A 23,874-nucleotide genomic window follows, 5' to 3' on the forward strand; every position below is an offset into this window, starting at 1 on the left:
CTCATTTGTGAAACAGTCTGGTAACCTCCATACTCCTGATTTATTCCAGTTTTCACCTAAATCATGACTGATGACCGCTTACAACAATCCTCGTAGTAGGAAACCATAGTATAACCTACCAAATCCAACTTTTAATATTATCTCCTGATTTTTTCATGACATCTCTATCTGAATGGCTTTTGTTTCCCTCCATTAATTGTCTCTTATAGTGATAGTGACAGTCTTCTATTACCCCCACACAGCAGTGTTTGTAACCATCCCCAGCACAGTATGTGGTGATGCCCCCAGTACTCTCTGAACATTGGTGTGTTCTGTTCATCTGCTTCCCTATCCCCAGGTAAGGGCAATGACTGATAAGACATCATAGACTTCACATTAGCCATCCCTGTAGGACCCCCATTAACAACTCGTACAAAGTCTTTTGATGACCATTACCCACTAATACAGTATCTATGACTCTTCCATTAAATCCTGGTAATACCTATTTCCCTATTTGCCCCCAATAACATAGTGTCTGCTGGTTCCCCGTTGCTCACATTGCTTCATCAGACCACTTAGTATGGCTCCTGCAAGTCCCCCAGCATTGCTTGTCCAAGTCCCCACTGTTTGCATGGACAGGAACCCTGTGGGGATGGAGAAGGGATAAGGAGAGGGTAATAGCCTCATACACACTGTCCAGGGAATTGTTGGCCTGGAGTAGACTGGGGAGGCTCTGGGGCCCCCAGGAGATCACATACTGAGATACCGACTTACTACATGAGTGATGCAAGCAAAATAGCTAAAGTTGTCAACATGGATTAAAATCCTGGTGCCAACCCTGATGCCTAGTAACCTCCCCTGAGCCTTGATTGCTTCACCTGTAAAATAGATTTATGGAAGATGCAGGGATTTAATATGGTTCACATGAGGGGAGCAGAGCTAGTGCAGACCAAGGAGAGTGTCCCTATTGTTAATAATATTACCAGTTATAAATTGACACAAGACCAACCTCTGAATGGCTGTAGCCAAACCTCACAGAGGGAAATGTATGTTATTTTATAAATTACTTTCAACTATATCTCTCTTATATTTACTGTAACATAGTATCATAGTGCTGCTGTGCTGTGCATAGTTGCTCAGTCCTGTCGGGTTCTTTGTGACCCCATGGACTATAACCCAGCAGGCTCCTCTGTCCATGGGGATTCTCCAGGCAAGAATACTGGACTGGGTTGCCATGCCCTCCTCCAGGGGATCTTCCTAACCCAGGGATTGAGCCCAGGAGTCCTGCATTGCAGGCAGATTCTTTACTGTCTCAACCACCAGGGAAGCCCAAGAATACTAGAGGGGGTAGCCTATCCCTTCTCTGGGGGATTTTCCTGGCCCAGGAATCGAACTGGTGTCTCCTGCAATGCAGGTGGTTTCTGTACCAGCTGAGCTACTAGGGAAGCCCAATGTTATAGTACTGAGGTATTTTTAAAATTTAGATTTACTGAGGTATCATTTACACACAGTAATAGTCACCCTTAAAAGCGTACATTTCTGAGAGTTTTTGACAAATGCAGCATAAAATCAAGGAGTCAACACTACAATAAAAAAAACAGATTCTTCACTACCCTAAATTCCTTCCTATCTCTTTAAAAAATTATGAGTATTTCTTTCTTAAATGTTCTTTTTTTAAGTGGAGTATAATTGCTTTACAATGTTCTGTTCCTGCTGTACAACAACCTGCATCAGCTGTATGTATACATATATCCCCTCCCTCTCATCACCTCATCCCACCCCTCTAGATCATCACAGAGCACCAGGCTGAGCTCCCTGTGCTATTCAGCAGGTTCCCGCTAGCTATTTTACACATGGTAGAAAGGTCCTATCCCTTTTTGATCAATCTACTCCCAACCCCTCAATATTGCTTATCTGTTTCCTGTTTGTATAGTTTTGCCTTTTTCACATGTCATGAATGTATGTGTATCCATATAAATATGTAAGTATGTATCTCCTTTTGAGTCTGACTTCTTTCATTTAATGTATCTGAGACTCATCCATATGGTTGTATGAGATACAAATGAAAGTATGGTGATGAAAAGACACTGGACATAGTCATCAGGAAAATGCAAATAAAAACCATAATGACATACCATTACATGCTTGTTAGAATGGCAGTGAATAAATAACATAGTGGTAGAGCAATAGACACTTTCATGTATTGCTGTGGGAATGATACCGAGTAGTATATCTACTATGGACAAAAGTTTCACAAGTTCTTATAAAGGTAACTATATACCTATCCTATGACCCAGCAATCCCACTTCTAGGTTTTTACCATAGAGAAATGAGAAATTAGGTATGTACTTGAATGTTCATAGGAACTGCATTCATCATCACGAAAAGATTGGAAATAGCCTAAATGCCCATCAATGGGTGAATAACTAAATACAGTATAGTACATCTATGCAGCTGAGTTATGACACAAGCTCCAACATGGATGAATCTCAGAAGTATTATGTTTTACTGTATGATAAATTATGTTTGATAAAAGATTATTAGAAATTAGATGATAAATATATATAATTAGATTTATACATTAGTTATAATTTTATATTGCATATCATTATATACTGTAACATTGTATATAATATAGTACACTGCAATATCTATTATTGTATATTCCTATTACAATAAAAACATTTTATATGATATATAATATGTACTATATGATTATATATTAGAATATGTAAGTTTTTCTATTTTGCATATCAGTTACATACAATTTTGGTTATTTGTATTTTTACAAGTTTACATTTAATGTTTATAGTGTAAAGTTATAATAAAAGGGGACATGGGGTTGGAAAACCCTTTAATTGTAGCTGGTCACCATTTTTATTATCTATCAACATGCCCATTCTGGCTGCTCTTAACATCACAGAAGCTTGTTTCTCTTTGGGCCTTTGCCTGGCTGTGTTCTCTGAGACTCTGCTTCCTCATTCTCCATGAAGCTTGCTGTCCTCTCCTTGTTTGGAGAGTTTACACACACACCACTGTGTATGAAGTAACACACTTCTTGGGGTCACTCCCTATTTTGTACTATATTTGTGCTGCAAGTACCACCCTCTGACCTAATATTAAGTGTTTCTTTTTCTGATTTATCATTCTTCCCTCCCCACTGGACCATAACCCTCATGATGTCAGGACTTTGTCTTCCTCCTGCTGTGTCCAAGGCACCCAGCATGGCACCAGCACAAAGTAGAGACTCAGTACAAGTTTGTTAAATGGATGGATGAATGATATCAATAGCACTGAGGTTGACTAAGTGCTCCACACAGATTGAACTAAATTTGTGGGGAAGAAGGAGAGGATAGGAGGGTTGGTTGGATCGAACCTGTGACCCCTGCATTGGCAGATGGATTCTTATCCACTGTGCCACTAGGCAAGTCCCAGAATTATTTTCTGCTTCAATGCAAAATCCTCTTTCAGGATGCCTCACATAGAGTGGGATGAATTCATTCTTGGATCTTCTTGGTCTTTTTATTCCTGTTGTCCAGTGAATATTTCATCCTTAAATATGTCCAATTTTAACTCTTCACTTTTTCTTATTAGCACTTAATCCCATCCTAGGGAGTTCCCTGGCGGTTCAGTGGTTAAGACTCAGTACTTTCACTGCCGTGGTCCCAGGCTCAATTCCCAGTCCCTGGTCAGAGAACTAAGATGCTATGCAAACATACAAAAAAAAAAAAGAGAGAGAGAGAGAAAAGATTAATCATCAAGTATTCATTACCCAGATCCAATGATTATCAACACTTCCCCAACTTTGTGTTAAGAAAAATTATCAAAAACCCAGAAATAAGGAAACTATACTGTGTCATCCTTTGTGCCTTTTCAAAGTCATACTAGAGCATGGTCTAACAAACCCACCCAAAGTCTAACAAATCATTCTTGAGAAAGTTTTCCTAAACTCAGCACTGTTTGCATTTGGGCCCAAATAATTCTGTTGTACCAGGTTATTCTCTGTGTGGTTGAAAGCATCCATGGCATCCACTCCTCCCCCTAAACTGTCTCCAAAGATTGCTTAATGTTCCCTGGGGATTAAAACTCTACCAGTTTGAGAACTCACTGCTCTGGTAGAATGTACCCTTGTTTGGGTCACTTTTTACTACTAAGTAGGATGCAGACTACATAGATAAAATTTAACTTGGCAGTTGGTACATTTCATATATTTGTTCTATATAAACTGATTCTCTGAAGAAAAGATAACCTTCAAGCTTATGGTTTTACTGCCCTATAGGACATTAGTTTTATATCTATTTAACTTTGCAGTCTTATTGACACTGCAATATATATTGACACTGACTTATATACCTATTTGTGTGTGTGTGTGTTATGCTGTCATTTCTGACTCTTTGCAACCCCTTGGAGTGTAGCCTGCCAGGCTCCTCTGTCCATGGAATCTTCTAGGCAAGAATACTGGAGTGGGATGCCATTTCCTACTTGAGTGGATCTTCCCAACCTAGGGATTGAAACTACTTTGAACACCTACTTTGCACCAAATCTCCAATCCTGCTAGTTCCCTCATTAATAAGTTAAATGAATATCTGTACAAGTTCTAACTTTTTGAAAATTATACTTTGAGACTTGTATCACCAATTACTGCCACTACCAACACCCCTGACTCAAGACAGGACAGGATGGGGTGTGGTCTTCGCTTATGCCAGGCTATTCTCAAGATCTATCTTGATCCAGGAAATAGGTCACATTCCACCTAGATCCAGAACAGTCTTCACTCATGCAAGGGCAAAGACCTATTTCTGCTCAGCCCAAGGCATAGTTCTTTCTGCTCCAGAGTAGGGAAAAGCTATGTCTCCTTTTACGCCAAACTTGGGGCCTGGCATCCCTTTAAATGATGACAGTGTAGAAGGTCACCATATCTGGTTCAACAGGCTGAGACCTATCAGCCTAGGGAATAAATAAGAGCTGATGGTCACTGCAAGCTAGGTTAGCCCAGAGCCTTTAATTTGCCAAACCACGAATCCTTGGAGACTCCTTTCTCTAATGGCTCTCTCTGTCTGGGCCTCCAGAGAGGGCACTATCATAAGCCATAAGTTCTGTGATGGTCTCACCAGGGCCTCATCTTTCCACAAACTAGGGTAAAGTTCTGTCAGTTCTTTCACATCTCTCTATTTTCCCTACTAACATGATCTCTCAAAACGCTGAACACTCTTTGGCTTCAAAAAATTAAGCTACAATTTACATATAATAAATGCACAAATCAAAAGTGTTTACTTTGATGAGTCCTGACGATTATACAGACTCTTGAAACCGCCACCCTAAACAAGAACATTTTCATCACCCCAAGAGATTCTCTTCAGAGTCACAGTTACTAGAGTCAACTGCTTTCTGATTTATAACTCAGTAGATTTGTTTTGCCTGTTCTTGAGCTTCACATAAATTGAATCCTACAGTGTATACTCTTTTTTTAAACACTCTTTTTACCCATTTTCTTGTGTATTCCTTTCCCCCACCAGGCCACAACATCTTGAGTATTCTTTATTTTATCGGAGACCTCAGGCCTCTCTTTGTTCGCTAATTCAGTGCCTTACATATGTTGAAGCAAAATTTAACAGTAACAAAAAAATGTTAACAATAATGGTAATGATCTTTGTTGTTGTTTAGTCACTAAGCCATTGTCTGACTCTTTTGCGACCCCGTGGACGTAGCCCACCAGGCTCTTCTGTCTATGGGATTTCCCAGGTGAGAATACTGGAGTGGGTTGCCATTTCCTTCTCCAGGGGATCTTCTCGACCCAGGGATCAAACCTGCATCTCCTGCACTGGCACGTACATTCTTTACCACTGTGTTACCTGGGAAGCCTGTGATGATCCTTTACCTTTGTATAAAATAGGCATACCTGGCTCTGAGTCCTTCTTTTTCACTTATTAACTGAGAGATTATAGACTGGTCACCTCATCTCTATACTGCATTTTCTTTAGGATGGTGATGATAACACTGTTCTCATAGTGTTTGTGGATATCCTGAAGTTTGTGGTAGGTGGTTTAGTCGCTAACTAGTGTTTGACTCTCTGCAATGCCACAGACTGTAGCCTGCCAGGCTCCTCTGTCCATTGGATTTCCCAGGCAAGAATGCTGGAGTGTGTTTCCATTTCCTTCTCCAGGGGATCTTAAATATTTCTAGCTCTCCCCATTCCAAGCTTATGCTAAGATTGTATTTCTGTTTCTATGGTAAGATTGTATTTCATGTGGTTGGGTGACTACTCAATGAGTAGTGAGAGGAAATGACTTGTGTCATTTCTGAGGCAGAGCATTTAATTCTAAGCATAAGACACTCCAAGACTCTCTTTCCTTTTGCCTTTATGACTGGTGCTAGAATGAGGGTAGGCCTTTAAGTGAGAAGGCCAATGACAGGCCAGGCATGTCACAGGCACTCTCTAAATGGTCATTAATTATTTCAAAAGTGTCACATAAACCCACTTGTATTAATTGAAATGAAGCAAGACTCTTAAACTCTTTGTTAAATTTTAAATATCTAGCAGAACCTTAAATTTCTCTATTATGCAAGTGAAGAGGAAATGGCTAAAAATCCCCTCTGATTTGATAGAACAATCACAAGTTTAGGAGCTTGTTCAACAAATCCAGAGAGATCACTTAGAGCATTTTTACCAAAAGTATCCAAATTAACTACTGCTGAATAACAAATTACTCCCAAACTCAGTGGCTAAAAACAAATATTTATGACAGTCAAGGATATGCAAGCTGCTAGCTGGGTGTTTCAGAGTCCCTCATGTAGTAGCAGTCCGTGTACTGATAGGGGCTGCAGTCATCTCAAGGCTTAATTAGGGTACAGTATTTGTTTCCAAGGTGACCCACTTGATACAAGACGACATCAGTTCCTCCCTGACTGTTAGCAGGATATCTCAGCTCCTTGCTACATGGGCCTGTTCATAGTCTGTCTCAGTGTCCTCAATGACATGGCAACTAACTTCTCTCAGAGTAAGTTATTTGAGAGAAAAAGCATGAACACTTCCAAGTCAGAAGCTGGGGTGTCATTTACAACTTACTCTCACTTCTACTGTATACTATCAACCTGACAGATCTGCCTTGGTACAACATGGAAGGGGGCTACACAGGGTGTAAATACCAGGGGATAGGAATTGTTGGGAGTCATTTTCATTTTATTTTTACTTTATTTTAAATTATTTTTTGTGAGAAGCCTGCATGCAGGCTTTCTCTAGTTGCAGCAAGCAAAAGCTACTCTCTAGTTGTGGTTCATAGGCTTCTCATTTGTTCTCGTTACAGAGCATAGGTCCTAGGGTGCATGAACTTCAGTAGTTTGCGGCATGAGGGCTTAGTTGCCCCAAAGCATGTGGAATCTGCCTGGACCAGGGACTGACCGGTGTTCCCTGCTAATGCAGGCAGATTCTTAATCTCTGGGCCACTAGGGAAGTCTAGGAGTCATTTTAGAAGTCAGATGTTACACCACTTGTTTTGACCACCAAATAGAATTATGGGTTTATTTTTTTAAAAGCTATTTTCATAGGACAAACCAATCATTTCGAGAGATGTTCCAAAACAATTTCTGTGATGTGCAGAGCACCGCTTTGGCTGGTATTAGAAACAGGACTCTGGTGAATGCTGTCTGTACCATGCCCATATGCTGAGGGCTGGCTTCTTCCTGAACACACCTACAGACTCTGCCTGAGACCTGCTCGTAAGGCAGGCTGAAAGTGCTACAGCTTTAAGGCCCTTACAGTAGCCCTCAACAATGAGGAACCAGAGATGACATACAACTATCTCATCTTCATCAACCCTTGACTGAGCCCCCATTGCTCAGCGATACTCTACTCATGGATGCACTCTGTGTGGGTTTTCATCCCTCCTCGGTCTCACCCATACCCTACCTGTCAAATAAACAAACTGCTTGCACTCACACCCTTCTGTCTTCTAGAGCATGAAAATAGAGGAAAACCTCACTCAAATAGAGTAGAGAGGCCTGAAGGGGGAGATCTCAGGCAGTACCACCCCATGTCAATTACAGGAAGAAATGTCAATTACAGACCCCAACAGAGGAATCCAAGGAAATAGTTATTCACAGGCCTCAACAAGAGGAGATGTACATTGTACCTCCTACAAGAAATCTACTACCCAGCAACTCAGCCAAAGAGAAACTGTCATCACTCTGAACTTTCACGTTTCTCCAAGGGACTTTCCTTCAAAACCACCGCCCCCCACTCCCGACCCCTCCAAATACCTTCCCTTTTCTTTACAAAATTAAGTTTCTTTTCCTCGTTTGTTGGACTTGCCTATGAGTTTTACTGTAGCTTGCTTGTCTGGAATTGCAGTTCCCTGCAATAAACCCATTGCAGTTTCCAGAATAAACCCATTTTCTGGTAAAATAACTGGGTATTTTATTTTTAGTGTGAATAGAGTAAAGCCACCTATGACAAAGACCCGGCTCTTCACGTATTCTTTCAATAACCGGCTAAGAACCTCGTACTTGCCCTTTCTTGCTGCGCCGCCCCCCTAGTAAAGACTCCTCTTCCTCCCGGGGCCTCAGGCTCCCCAAGAGAAACGCTTCTCTCTTCCGCTGTTCATCAACAAACAAAGCTGGCCCAGACAAAGTTGTACCTTGCTTTACGGACGTTCCTCCTGGGAGATGGCCGCACACACCGCACTTAGGCTGTATAACACGTACGCGGCCATCTTACCTCACTGCCCTACTGGAGACAACGAAATCTTAATTTCCAAGTCAGGGAGCCGCTATATTGACCTCAGGAGGTTTGAGCTTCTGAGATGCTAAAAGCAGCAGTGATATCTGTGTTTAGAGACCCAGAAACACTTGCTTCTTTCCGCCCTAAAATAGCCGAATCGCCTAACAAAGGGTCTAGTCATCCGCTGTACGGTACAGATTCAAACATGGCCGCCCCCTGCAAGCGGTTGGCTAGTGGGCGCAGCCATAATACCTGCCGTTGACATTCAGAAACCCAGAATCCTGTTCTCTGGAAAGATGCCAGGCGGCGGCAGCCAGCCTCAAAGATGCGACTGAGTCTGCGCACGGCCACTCGTTTTGGGAAGAGCTCATATCGTGGAGAGGCAGCGTGGTACGGCAGTCAATTTCAGGTTATGGGCGCGGATGCGGGGAAAATGGGAAAGATCAATGTGAGAAATAGTCAAAATTCAAGACGTGTGTAGGATGGCGATCAGACGACTACGGTGGCCCGACTGGGTCAGTCATGGATACCCGTAAGGGTCAGAGACTGAGGGGACTGAAGGGTTAAGTGATTGGGCTTCTGAGCCTCTTGGGAGAGAGTCTGTGGTGGCGGGTTTATGGGAATCAGCGTTAGTGTCTGTGAAGAAGATGAATTGGGAGTATGTAGAAATCAATAAACTAGCGTTCTTGACTGACAGAATGCGTGGAAGTCAGTTTGTAGTGATCTTCAAGTGTCTTGAGGACAAATGAGTTTCTTTGAAGACGCTGATTTGATCGGCGTTAGGACTCAGTGATCAGAAGCCTGAGGGGTCAGTGACTGGAGGTTCTAAGTTCTGTTTGGGTACCTGAAGCTGGTGATTGTGGAAACTTCGAGGTTCATCCTCACTGAGGGTGGTCAGTGAGGATCAATGTTTGGAGAAACGCTTTAGGCAATCAGTGATGGAGACTCCCTTTAGATCATCGCTGGAGAGGAATCTGAAGATATCAGTGACCCGACTTGTGTAGATCAGAGTATAGGGAATAGCGGGATCAGTGGAGGAGGGGATTAGTGATTTGGGACTGTCAGTAATTGTCGGGGGAGGTGGGACAGTGAGAGTCAGTGATTGGTTCCCAGTCATTGGGATATCACTGGAGATCAGTGTGGGTTTGCCATCAGAGATCTGCCTAATTCACTGTTCCGCAATCGGAGTGGATCAGTGAGTTTTGTAGTCACTGACTAGTGGTCTTTGACAGTCATATTTGGACGTTCTGGGGTATCTGTGACCACAAAGGCCACAGAGATTGGAGACACCGGCTACGTCTGTGATTAAGAGGCTTACTGCCGGTTGATGCTGGGGCTTGCCAAATGCAGAAGTTGGGAATGGGAGAGGCAAGGAGTTGAGGCTGCACCTCGCACAGTGACATTCCCCAACTGATTACCAGCCAGTTCCATTAAGTTGTGAAGGCTAAAGCCCACCTCAAACTATTTTTGAAACCTCCCCTCTCCAAGAATTCCCTGGCCTTTCAGTGGTTTGGACTCCCCAAGTTCATTGCTGAGGTCCCAGTTTCAATCCCTGTTTGGGGAACTAAGATCCTGCAAGCCAATCTGAGCAGCCAAACAAACAAGCAAAAAAGAAAAACAAAAATAAACTTCCTTCCCCCCCCGCTTTTTTTTGTTCCCTACATAAATGAAAGTACTCTAAAAGGATCTAAAGTAATGTGTTATTTAAGATGTGGCTTCTGTTGCTTTTGCCAAGGATTTAATGCATATTTCTCCTAATATTTCCTTTAAGGTTCTTTCTAGAAAATCTAATGAGATGTCCATCTGTGACAGCATCTTAAGAGTGAACCTGGTTTCTAAAAATCTATTCTGACTCCATGGCAGCTAGGATGGATGTAACTTTGCCTGTGGTTAGAAAACAAAGAATTCACTGAGTAAGTACCTAAGTCTAATGTAAAACATTTTGTGGAAGGAGCAAACCTTGAGAAAATTTGGAAATTATTTTAATCTGGGATTAATTTAAAAATAATGTTCTTACCACACCAAAAAAAAAAAGAAAGAAAGGAAAAGAAAGGTAATTATGTGAGGTAATTATGAAGATGTTAACTAATCCTACTGTGGTAATCATTTTGCAATGTATACATGTATTAGATCAGGGCATTGTACATCTTAAACTTACACAATATTATCTGCCTATTATATTTTTATAAGGCTGGGGAAAATATGAATTATGGAGGGAAAAGAAACTGGACCTGGAAGTTACTGTGTTCTAAGAATGTTTTTGCCTTGTTCTGTGGGTTTTTTTTAGGCATGGCACATTTGACTTCCATGAATCAGTGCCTTATAAAATCCTGGTAGAACAATTCAGTAAACATAAAACCACAATAACAACCAATCACAAAGACAAAAGTTAAAGCTACTTGTAGAAACTGTTCTTCACTGAACTTAAAATCAAGCTAATGGTGAATAAGATGGACTGAGACAAAATCACAGATGTAATGGAAATAAGATTTTAACCATTAGCTTGATAAAAGGGTGAAATGCTGAAACAGTATTTGTTTTTATAAATGTTACAATCAATCCTTCTATAGTCTTTAGACAAAACATGAGTATATCATCTTAAGCAACAAAGGAAGTTAAGAGATAAGGCAGGTAACATCTTTCAGAAGCCATCAGTATCAAGCTTTCATTTTTAGAGCAGATAGCCCCTGCTTTTTACATGCACAGAATCCAAAACAGGTATTTTCTGTGACTCAGCATGCATGTGTATGGGTAAGGAGTTGGGACATTTTCTTTTTCTTGTTGCTCTTTTCCTTCACCTATACTATGCCTAGTGCCAGGTTTGGGAGCAAATACTTTTTTTAAGATTTTAACATAATTTTTTAAATTGAAATATAAGATACATATAATAATATACATTCAGCTCAATGAATTGTCACAAAGGGAACAACCTCTGGGTAATGTGCTCAGATCAGAAAACAGAACGTTATAACACCCTGAAAACTCTATGATACCCGTTCCCCATTACTACCCTACCATGGGGAACCATTTTCCAGTTCTTACATAACAGATTAATTTTGTCTGTCTTTGAACTCTAATTAAAAGGAATATTCATACCTGATGGGGTGGCAGTAAGTGACTCATGTGAAAATTTTTTTTTAAGTTTGAATCCAGATTGTTTCATTTTATTTAGGCAACAAACATTTTTTCCAGATTATTTCCAGGTATAACACACAGACAGTCAAGTATTCTTATGTTAAAGCTACAGCTCAGTGAATTTTTACATTTTCAGAGAACTGTATAAACACAACCTAGATCAAGATATGCATCAGTTCAGGGACTTCCCTCGTGGTCCAGTGGTTAAGACTCCACGCTTCCACTGTAGAGGGCCTGGGTTCAAACCCTGGTTGGGGAATTAAGACACCTGCATGCCCCAAAACACAGCCAAAAAAAAAAAAATCTGGGAAGATATCCATCATTTCTAGCACCCTGAAGCCTTCCTTATCAGTCAGTACCCACTGCCACCGTGGGTCTAATTCAATGGATTAGTTTTACCTGTTTTTGAACTTGAGTTAAATGGAATCATAGAAATTATTTGAAGCCAAAACATTCATACAATGTGGAAGTTTTGTCTTGAAATTCTGAAACCAGACACACCAGGACAAAATTTTATTCTATTGCCCTACTTGGCCATTTGAGATTGCTTGTTTTCTGTTATTCCCTTTGGGATCCAAACACATGAATGTTTAAGTGGATCCTCTGGTTCGGAGTAGATTTGGAGTCAGAATCCTGTTAATGAAGTTAACAGGTTAAGGCTGGTTCTTCTTTGTAGGTAATTTGGAGGGGGACCTAAGAGCCCCTGGTCAAAATCTCTTAGCCTTTGGAGACTAACCATTGGCTGCAGTGACCTGAATAAGGCTAAGAACTTCCAGGGAATTCCCTGGTGGTCCAGTGGTTAGGACTTGGCACTTTCACTCCTGTGGCCTGGGTTGGATCCCTGTTTGGGTAACTAAGGTCCCACAAGCCATGGGGCATGGTCAAAAAAAAAAGAACCTCCATGAGGTTGCCTGCCTGCCATTTGATAATAAGTTGTTGACATGATGTCCCTTTACCCCTAATATAAATTTCCTGAGTACAAGAACATTTTATTCTATGATCACAAGATAATTATCAAGAGCAGGAAAGTTAACACTGAAGCAGTATTATTATTATTTTTATTATAGTAGTATGAAGTGAAGAAAAAAAAAAACGCACAACATTAAAACTGTGAATTGAGTTTTATTCAGTCTTACCTATAAGCACTATAGCTAAGCACTATAGCCAAGCACTATAGCCCAGGAGACAGCCTCTCAGATAGCTCTGTGGAATTGCTCTGAAGAGGTAGAGGAGAAGCCAATATATATATATAAATATGATTTGGGGAGGGAGGACTGGGAAATACATGTAGTCAAGCATGAAAAGATGACTGCTAATCACAAAGAAGAGACATCTCATAATTTTAGTGCTTTTCTGTGTTTAGAAGATGGAGCAATCTGGGGTCCTTGAAATTCTTCTTAGATATGCATGTTAGCTATCTAGGTGCCCTTCATCCAAAGCACAGAGTGCCTCCTGTTTTTTCCCTCGGGCATATTGTTGGTAGGCACTGGCAGTGGCTAGTGACTTAATATTTGTAGAACTGAAATGGTGAACAACATTCTTTGTTTACAGCAGTCTCATCCATAGACATTATTTAGATTTCTTTAATTGTTCAATACTGTCCTTTATAACATTTTTTTTTCTGGTCCAGGTATATAATCCAGGTATACATGTTGCATTTAGTTGTCATATCTCTTTGCTGCTGCTGCTGCTGCTAAGTCACTTCAGTCATGTCCGACTCTGTGTGACCCCATAGACGGCAGCCCACCAGGCTCCCCCGTCCCTGGGATTCTCCAGGCAAGAACACTGGAGTGGGTTGCCATTTCCTTCTCCAATGCATGAAAGTGAAAAGTGAAAGTGAAGTCGCTCAGTCGTGTCTGACTCTTAGCAACCCCATGGATTGCAGCCTACTAGGCTCCTCCATCCATGGGATTTTCCAGGCAAGAGTACTGGAGTGGGGTGCCATTGCCTTCTCCGGTCATATCTCTTTAGACTCCTTTAATTTGGAATATTTTCTCAGTCATTTTTTGCCTCTTTTGACCTTGATGTTTTGAGGAGTACAAGCCAGTTATTTTTATAAGATGCCCATCAATTGAATTTTTCTGATTTTCCTCATGTCTAGAGTCATGTACATTCATGATTGCTACTGGAGCAGTGGTGTGTTCTTAGTGTCCCGTATCAGGAGATGCCTGATGTTGGTTTGTCATATTGGTGGTAATGTTCACCTTGATCATTTGGTTAAGGTTATATGCACCAGGGTTATATGTCCACTATAAAGTTATGTTAGTAAGTATCTTTTTTGTTGTTGTTGTTAGTATCTTACGGGGGCATTTTTTGAGACCATGTAAATAACTTCAAACTTTCATTTACTAGTGCTAGTATTTTTAAAAAATATTTATTTATTTGGCTGTACCAGGTTCAGTACAGCATGAAAGATCTTTGATCTACCTTGTGGCACACAGAATCTTTCAGTTTTTAGTTCCCTGACCAGAGATCGAACCTGGGCCCCCTGCATTGGGAATGAGGAGCCTTAGCCACTGGACCACAGGGAAAGTCCCTCATTCACTAGTGTTAGTATTATCTTAATGACTCTTGCCTGAATCAGTTACCACTGTTATGGTTGCCAAATGCTGATTTTTCTAGTTGCTTCTATATTGATTAGTTCCTTCCTTCTACATTGATTAGTCAGAGCTTTCCTTTATCCCCCATGTATTTATTGGTATAAATAAAATAGTGTGTCCTAGTTATATATAAAACAGAAGCTATGGGACTTCCCGGGTGGTCCAGTGGTTAAGAATCCATCTTGCAATGCAGGGGATGCAAGTTTAATTCCTACTCGGAAAACTAAGATCCCACGTGCCTCGGGGCAACTAAGCCCAGGCGCCACAGCTAGCGAGATCCCACATGCCACAACTTAGACCTGATGCAGCCAAACAAATAAATATTTTAAAACAAAAAAAGAGAAGCTACACATTGGAAACTTACAATCTGTTTTAAATGTTGAGTTAGATCATGAGCCAGAGCTCAGATCTTCTAAATCTCAAAGGAAACATCTTGAGAGATTGACCAGTTTACAGAGAAAGAGTTGTCAGATCAGGTGACAAATGACCACATAGACAGGAAACCTCTAGGGTCCCACTTTGGTCAGATAGATTTCTAAAGCGCTGTCGTAGAGAGGGATTTGGGAGTAAGAGAAGGAAAAGAAATGGACTGTCAGAAATGTAGCAGAACTGTCAAAACCTGAGGAAATGGTCCATACGTGTTGTGAAAGCTAAGTTGTGGTTTTGTTGATTCTGTGACAGTAAATTATATAAATCATATTGTATTTTTTTAAAAATCAAGGCGGAAAAGGTCAGATGAGATTATGTGGGATAGTTTCTTCAGTTGAGTTTTGCCAAACTGTGGGTAGTTTTCTGTGGTTTAATTTTCTGTCTTGATTAAATATTTAGTCAAAGAAATTAGAAAATACACATGAAAAATGGAAGACATCAGTAGATACAAAAGGAGAAATTAATCAGTTAAAAAAGAAAAAAGGGATAACTGATAAATCTGATTTTTTTAAAAAAATCAGTAATGTAGATTAAACCACTAGCAAACCTAGTGGTTTGCTAGTCAAGAGGAAACTGGGACTTTCCTAGTGGTTTAGTGGTTAAGACTCCTTGCTTCCACTGCACGGGGCATAGGTTTGATCCCTGGTCTGGAAACTAAGATCTCACATGCTGGGTGAAGCACCAGAATAAATAAATAAATTTTTTTAATTTTAAAATTGTGAATTATCCTATTGATAATTTTAATATAGTTCTGACATTATTTAAGCCTTATAGTTATTTCTTTAATTAAACATCTTAATTAAAAGTAACAATTGTTTGCTCTCATCTGTTAAAAATTATTTTTTAGGGAATTTCCTTGCAGTCCAGTGGTTAGGACTTGGTACTTTCATTGCCTGGGTTCAATCCCTGGTCAGAGAACTAAGGTCTTGCAAGCCACACAGAACGGTGGGGGAAAAAAATTTTTTTTTTTTTTAATGACAGCCCTTAATAATCTGCTGGATGAATAACAAAGTTTAACCTTTCAGTAATTGTTTGCACCACCGTTTAAGTAACCATTAGTTTTATTAATGTTGCACAGTTATTTTACTTTGCTTTGAGTTCCTTTTGTAATATTTTCATAACAGGTATAGAAGCCCCTTTTCCAGAATATACTTGGGGCCAGGTGTTTAAATTTTAAGGAGTTTGTTTTTTAATCCCTTTCAGTTCTTACTTGGTAGCAACTTTTGTTTCCTGGAAAGTCTGTTGTATGTATCCACATTCTAAGTTGAATGGCACCCTTTTTTCCCTCTACCACAATGATGTAAAGCATAGGTTTTTGTCCAAGATTTATATAGGGAATTTGCAAGTTCTGAAACAAGCCTGGTCCCTCACAGCTCTGTTCTCTTTCTCCATTCTCCTCCCCACCCCCATCTTCACAGGCTGCAGATCTTTTCCCAAGAACAACAGAAAATGATCGAGTACCAGGTAAGTGCGACATTAATGAGCCTACTTTCCCTTCCTGGGAAAACTGGAAAATATATTCATTTCAACCACGTATGCTTTGTCATAGGTTGGGTTCTCAGGAAAACACTTGGGGATGAAAATTTGCACACAGGAGGTTTACTAGGAAGGCTCTTGTACGTCAGTGAATGAGGCCAGGTGGGCAGAGGGAGTTGTTGAACAGAGGCATCAGCTGATCTTATAAGATGCTCTAGAGCTGGTAGTTGTTGTTGTTGTTTTGTTGCTCAGTTGTGTCTGACTCTTGCCACCCCATGGACTGTAGCCCACTGAGCTCCTCTGTCCACGGGATTTCCCAAGCAAGAATACTGGAGTGAGTTGTAATTTCCTTCTCCAGGGGATCTTCCCGATCTAGGGATTAAACCCATGTCTCCTGCTTGGCAGGAGGGTTCTTTACCATTGAGCCACCAGGGATAGTCCTCAGTGTTGTCCTGAGTGGAGGCAAGGAAGCCTTTGTATTCTGAAATCAACCAGTCATTGGTTTAGGCTGCCCCAGGAGGGGACATAATATTGGTTAGAGTAGCTCCCTTTGGCCAAAGGAAATTCCCAATAGGTTTCACACCTGCAATAGCCAGCTGTTTCCTAGCAGCTGGGAGAAGTACCTCAGTACTGCAGGGAGATTTGGGTGGAACACCACAATCTCTCTCTCCACATAATGACCTAATGGCCAGATACTTACTGCACATACTGCTCTCCCCTTTTTGCCCAATTCAACTATCCTAGACATTTTACCATTATACCTAGAACCATGCTTTAAAAAAAAAAAAAAAACAGTGTACATAATGCTCCATCATATGCATGGAATATTTAACCCATCCTCCATATTATGGACATTCGGGTAGTGTCCAGGTTTGATATTTCAAGCAATGATGCAGGAAACATCCTTTGTTGGAATACAGATTTACAAAGGAGCGAGTCCAACGAGAGTCAGTAGACTTCCTGGTAGCCAGCAAACAGGCAGACATGGCCCATGATTTCCATTGGCCAAAAGGAAGAAGCATATTGTTATTTCCAGGAGAAAACTAGCTTTTCGGGGCACTTGTTTTTAAGAGCGACCTTCTTAGGGCAGCACTGCTGCTATTGGTGTGGTCCCAGGACATAGGCACCTGCTGGAAGCTTGTTAACATCCAGAGTGGCAAACCCCACCCAGACCTTCTGGATCAGGTTAACTGTGGGTGGGGCCTGAGAATCTTTGTTTAACAAGCTCTGGATGATCCATTTGTGCTTGAAAGTGTGAGAAGCACTGAGAGAGAGAACAGAATTTTTAACAATCACTGACAAATACAGAAGCATGTTTTCAACAGTGGTTCAACTCTTCCCTTGGAGTTGAGTGTTAGCACCACAACAAAACTCAGTTCTCCAGGTGGCCAAAACCATCATGTCTTAGCCTCCCAATGATGTAACAATGTTTTCTATCAAAGTTGCAGGAAGTTTGAACTCCTCTGTGCTTTGTGGCCCACATGTAATGACAGGAAAATGCTCAATTTCAGTTATAAGAAAGGAAAAATACAAATATTTCTTTTGGTGGGGCTGGTGAGGGGGCAGGAAGATTCCTCCAAGTTTTATAGAAGTTTTGATTTTGATCCAAGGTATCTACATTGAGGAAATGATGAACTGCTCATTATTTGAATTACTGTCATTCCTCTTTAAGTGTCTCTGCTAGTTTTGCAGCAAACAGTTGAACATCTTATCCCCGGCAAGACTCAGTGTGAGATGTCACCAGTTCCCCCGCCTTCCTCACTGACTTTTAATGGTAAAGGAGATGGTGAAGGTCTCCTTCTCAGCCCCTGAGTTCCTGCATTCCCACCTTTCAGAGTCCTTTCTCAAGCAAGAACATCTCTTTCTGGAAACCTATCCATGCCTGCCTGCTTTCCTAGGTTTTTTTCCTTGTCCCTACAACCATTGTCAGTAACTTCAACCCTAGAAACCATTACTGCTTATAACCCAAAAAGTCCTTTCCTTTCTCTCCTGATCTCCTTCATCTTCTGAATTGATTTCCCTGCTCTTAATGTGTCCATTCCTGCTTCTCATTCTTCCTTGAGTCCAAAATTCTCTCTTCCCACTTAACTGAAACTTTTCTGGCTAAGGTCCCAGGTGACCTTGCTGAGGCTAAAGTTAGAAGATGCTGTTTGATTATTCTACTGAATTAAGACTGTACCTTTTGCCCCCTCCTTGTGTCTGAAAGGCAGCACCATATACTGGGTAGGAGCACAGAACCTGGAGCTGAATTGCTGAGTTTGAATCCCCATCCTTACCATCTGTACAACTTAGGCAAGTCCCTGAACCTCTCTGCCCCAGTTTTCTTTAATATGGGAATAATGGCACTTACTTCAGAGAGTAGAATTAAATGAACTAATATGTGTAAAGCGCTTGAAATAGACATTTGTCCTTATTATGTGTTTGACTATTATTACTAAGTTTAGGCCTCCTTCCTTCATGCCAGGGATAGTGCTTCCCCACAGCTTCCCTACATCTTCTGGGGTTTCTCTTTCCATCTTCTTATGTCTTAGACACTGATGTTCCTGTGGGTTTGAACCTTCTCTGGGGTGCCAGTCTTCTTCTTTTTTTTTGGCTGCTTACATAATCTTAGTTCCCTAACCAGAGATTGAAGAGATCACTGCCTTCAGCAGTGAAAGCTCAGAGTCCTAACTGCTGGACCGCCAGGGAAGTCCTGGTTTCATCCACTCTTAAGATGGGTGCTGGTGAGTCTGCACGTGGCTCCCTCCTCCATATCTAAGCCCAGGCCTCCTCCAAGAACTTTAGACCCCTTTGTCTAACATCTGTTCCTTTGGCTGCCTTCAGTTTAATGTGTGCAAAGTTGAATTTTTTCTGTCTCTTCTTCCCTGTTTCTCATCTCAGGAGATAATACCAACCCAAACCCCCAGACAAGCCCAGACCCTGAGACTTACCCTTGACGTCTCCCCACCTTCCATCTCTCACACTCAGTCACCAAGTCTTCCTGATTTTAGGACTTCCCAGGTGGGTGAGTGGTAAATAACCCACCTGCCAATGCAGGAGACCGAAGTCTTGCTGATTTTACAGCCTCAGTGTTTCATCCATCCTTTTCATCCCTGTTTGGTGAAAATGGCATGGCCCTTTAGGTGCAAAATTATGTCTCTTCTACTTTTTTCTCTTCTGTTCTATCCCCCCCATTCTGTTTCATCCCATCCCATCCCACTCCACTCTACTCCATCCTATCTCATCCCATTCCAGTTAGCTGTGTTTGGGGAATACTGACCCAGAGCCTGTCACCCAGAGCTACGCCCTGTGCTCTAAGATGAAGCCTGATTGCTGCTCACCCGCTACCACAGTATGCTGTTCTGGCATCAGTGAGGGTGTCTAGTTGGCACCTTCTCTGTTCCACGGCCTTTGTGTGAGTCTTAGGGTCCCAGGTGCCAGCTTCCATTGCCTCCATCCTGGTTTTGGTCCTGTCTTCACATCTGCTTATATGGGCCACTCCTCAAGTGCCACCCTAGCATTCATCAAGGAGACCTGCAGTCTCCTGGGAGTGGAGAGTGGCTGCTCTCAGCCCCTCTGTCTCTGCAGGGCCCTCTCAATGCTTCTTTCCTCTGGCCACTCCCAGAGGTGGCGGGCCGGTGCCACTGCCACTGTGTAGTGTGCTAGGGCTCTCCACCCCATTAACACCCTCCCTTTTTCTGTCCTTTAGAATTGTTTTCCCTTTCTTAACAGATTTTTTAAATATTGACTTACAATCTTTTTTCTCATTAAGTAACATAGGTACCTTTAAGTGGCACTGTCTTATTCCAGGCACAGTCTAAAGGCTTGACATATATTAACTCATTTAAACCTCATACTATAATAACTGAGAGACACACATTATTATTGTCTCCATTCAACAGATGAGAAAGCTGAGGCAGAGACGTTAAATAGCTTTCCCAGGGTCATGCATTTAGTGGTGTAGCCTGTATTTGAACTCAATTAAGTCCAGCCCCAAAGTCCATGCTTTTAGCTGATCTGCCCTATTGCCTCTCATGTCTGTCAATGACTGTAAAGTTAGACAGCAGTCCACAAAACCACCTTTGCTTCTTTTTTAAAAAAATTAATTAATTTTTGGCTCTGCTGGGTCATCATTGCTGTGCACGGGCTTTCTCTAGTTATAGAGAGCAGGGGCTACTCTATTGTTGCGGAGTACAGGTTTCTCACCATAGTCACTTCTCTTGTTGCAGAGCACAGACTCTAGGGCACGCAAGCTTCAGCAGTTACGGCACACAGGTTTAGTTGCACTGCAGTATGTAGGATCTTCCCAGACCAGGGCTCAAACCCTTATACCCGGCATTGGCAGGCAGTTCTTAACCACTGGACGACCAGGGAAGTCCCCAAACCACCCTCATTCTGGCAGCATTTGTAAGTTTGGAGGTTTCCAGCACCACCCTCAGTGTTGATAATTTGCTGGAAAGACCCACAGAATGATGTATTCACAGTTAGGATTCATTACAGCAGATGTACAAAGATTAAAATCAGCCAAGAAAAGAGGTGCTTGGGGCAGAGTCCAGGAGAGTTCCACACACTGAACTTCCATGTGTCCTCTCCCAGTGAGTATGAATGGTGAGAAATTCTCCCAACAACCATGTGTGATGGTACAGAGTATTGCCAACCAGGAAGCTCACCTAAGCCTTGGTGTCCAGAGCTGTATTCGGGGTTGGTCATGTAGACATGACCTGGTAGTGGAGGCTGAGCTAATTGATGCCTGTGAGCCAGAGCTTCTCCCAGAAATCATGTTGTTAGAATATCTGGTGTAGCCCAAGGCCCCAGGTAAACCAAGACACTCTTATCTAGGAGGACATTCCAGGGGCTTAGAGATTAACTTCTGGGAACTGAGGTCAGACCTTTCCTTGGGCAAGGTTAAATTCTCTAGGTCACTTCAAGATATATCTAAAGTACTAAAGGAAAATTTATTTACTCACAAGAGTAGAGGAGGTTTTCCCCCCAAACTAAACAATTCTCCAATTCTGTGCAGACCTTACAAGTTAGGGGCTCTGTCTCACAAGACTGCCCCCTACTACCACTTCAGATGCCAATCGCAAATCCCAGGTTATCATCTGAACTTCTGACCAACTGTAACCACACAGCTCAGACTGGGACTTCAACCCAGCCAAAATCCAGACTGGGACTTGAATCCATTGTCTTTTCATTGAAATCACGTATCCAGTCTCAGGACTTAATGAAGCTCAGGTTCTGTATGTCTCATCACAGGAAGAATTCAGTGAGAGACAAAGTGGTAGGTAAGAAGTGGATTTATTTACAAAGATACACATTCCATAGAATATGGTCCCTCTCTTAAGGTGAGAATGGCCCTGACAGAAACACACACCACAGAGAGAGTAGGGGCCATCTCAGAAGGCAAGAGACACCGAATGTGGGGTGGTTAGTATTTATGGACTAGGTAATTTCATAGGCTAATGAGGGAATGCAGAGTTCCAAAGAATAGCAAGGAGAGATAAGAAAGCCTTTTAAAGTGAACAATGCAAAGAAATAGAGGAAAACAATAGAATGGGAAAGACTAGAGATCTCTTCAAGAAAATTAGAGATACCAAGGCAACATGTCCTGCAAAGATGGGCACAATAAAGGACAGAAGTGGTATGGACCTAACAGAAGCAGAAGACATTAAGAAGAGGAGGCAAGAATACACAGAATAACTATACAAAAAGGATTTTAATGACCCGGATAACTACAAAGGTGTGATCACTCACCTAGAGCCAGACATCCTGGAGTCCGAAGTCAAGTAGGCCTTAGGAAACATCACTATGAAGAAAGCTAGTGGGGGTGATACAGTATCAGCGGAGCTATTTCAAATCCTAAAAGATGATGCTGTTAAAATGCTGCACTCAATATGCCAGCAAATTTGGAAAACTCAGCAGTGGGCACAGGACTGAAAAAGGTCAGTTTTCATTCCGATCCCAAAGAAAGGCAGTGCCAAAGAATGTTTAAACTTCCACACAATTGCACTTGTTTCATATGCCAGCAAAGTAATTCTCAATATTCTCTAAGCTAGGCTTCAGTATATGAACCAAGAACTTCCAGATGTACAAGCTGGATTTAGAAAAGGCAGAAGAATCACAGATCAAATTGCCAACTTTCGCTGGATCATCAAAAAAGCAAGAGAATTCCAGAAAAACATCTACTTCTGCTTCATTGACTATGCTAAAACCTTTGACTGTGTGGATCACAACAAACTGGAAAATTCTTCAAGAGGTAGGAATACCAGACCACCTTACCTGCCTCCTGCGAAACCTGTATGCAGGTCAAGAAGCAACAGTTAGAACCAGACATGGAACAATGCACTGGTTCCAAATTAGGAAAGAAGTGTGTCAAGGCTGTATTGTCACCCTGCTTATATGCAGAGTATATCATGCGAAGTGCCAGGTTGGATGAAGCACAAGCTGGAATCACAATTGCCAGGAGAATATCAATAACCTCAGATATGCATATGATACCACCCTTATGGAAGAAATAGAAGAGGAATTAAAGAGCCTCTTGATGAAGGTGAAAGAGGAGAGTGAGAAAGCTGGCTTAAAGCTCAACATTCAAAAAACCAGGATCACGGAATCTAGTCCCATCACTTCATGGCAAATAGATGGGGAAACAGTGGAAACAGTGACAGACTTTATTTTCTTGGGCTCCAAACTCACTGCAGATGGTGACTGAAGCCATGAAATTAAAAGATGCTTGCTCCTTGGAAGAAAAGTTATGACAAACCTAGATAGCATTCACAAGCAGAGACATTACTTTGCCCAAAAAGGTTCATATAGTCAAAGCTATGGTTTTTCCAGTAGTCATGTATGGATGTGAGAGCTGGACAGTAAGAAAGGCTGAGTGCTGAAGAGTTGATGCCTTCAAACTGTGGTACTGGAGAAGACTCTTCAGAGTCCCTTGGACTGCAAGATCAAACCAGTCAGTCCTGAAAGAAATCAACCCTGAACATTCATTGGAAGGACTGAAGCTGAAGCTGAAACTCCAATACTTTGGCCACCTGATGCAAAGAGTCGAATCATTGGAAAAGACCCTGCTGCTGACAAAGACTGAAGGCAGAAGGAGAAGGTGATCACAGAGGACGAGATGGTTGGAAGGCATCACTGAACTCAGTGGACATGAATTTGAGCAAACTGTGGGTGATGGTGAAGGAAAGGGAAGCCTGGAGTGCTGCAGTCCATGGGGTTGCAAAGAGTCAGACATGACTGAGTGACTGAACAATGAGTGGGAGGATTATTCCATCTATTTTGGGGAAGGGTAGGGATTTTCAGAAATTGGGCTGCCACTCACCTTTCTGGCCTTTTATGGTTGGCCTCGTAACTGTCATGGCACATGTGGGTATGTCATTTAACATATACTAATGTATTACATTGAACATATAATGAGACTCAAGGTCCACTGGAAATTGAATCTTCCGCCATCTCGGACCTCATCAGTTCTGACCAGTTTTTGTCATAGCCTCCATAACTGTGTCATTCTTTTAAAAGTTGTGCCCTGCCCCCTTCCTTCCTGTTTCACAACCAACT

General features: G+C 41.7%; 1 protein-coding gene across 6 annotated transcripts in view; it reads left to right on the forward strand.

Moving 5' to 3' along the window:
- The first annotated feature begins 8,953 nt into the window (after positions 1 to 8,953).
- ZNF793 (zinc finger protein 793) overlaps positions 8,954 to 23,874 on the forward strand; it is a 44,832-nt gene continuing 29,911 nt past the window's right edge. For 5 of the 6 annotated variants that reach the window (XM_070387926.1, XM_070387928.1, XM_070387927.1 and 2 more), the window contains exons 1-3: positions 8,954 to 9,085; positions 10,467 to 10,608; positions 16,278 to 16,323. In XM_070387926.1, coding sequence (XP_070244027.1) covers positions 16,309 to 16,323 — 15 coding nt within the window. In that variant the 5' untranslated portion in view covers positions 8,954 to 9,085; positions 10,467 to 10,608; positions 16,278 to 16,308. Of the gene's footprint in view, positions 9,211 to 10,466; positions 10,609 to 16,277; positions 16,324 to 23,874 lie in introns of all 6 variants that reach the window. The other variant, XM_070387924.1, reaches the window with a different exon arrangement.

Source organism: Bos mutus, chromosome 18, assembly GCF_027580195.1.
Source record: "Bos mutus isolate GX-2022 chromosome 18, NWIPB_WYAK_1.1, whole genome shotgun sequence".
Lineage (NCBI taxonomy): Eukaryota > Metazoa > Chordata > Mammalia > Artiodactyla > Bovidae > Bos > Bos mutus.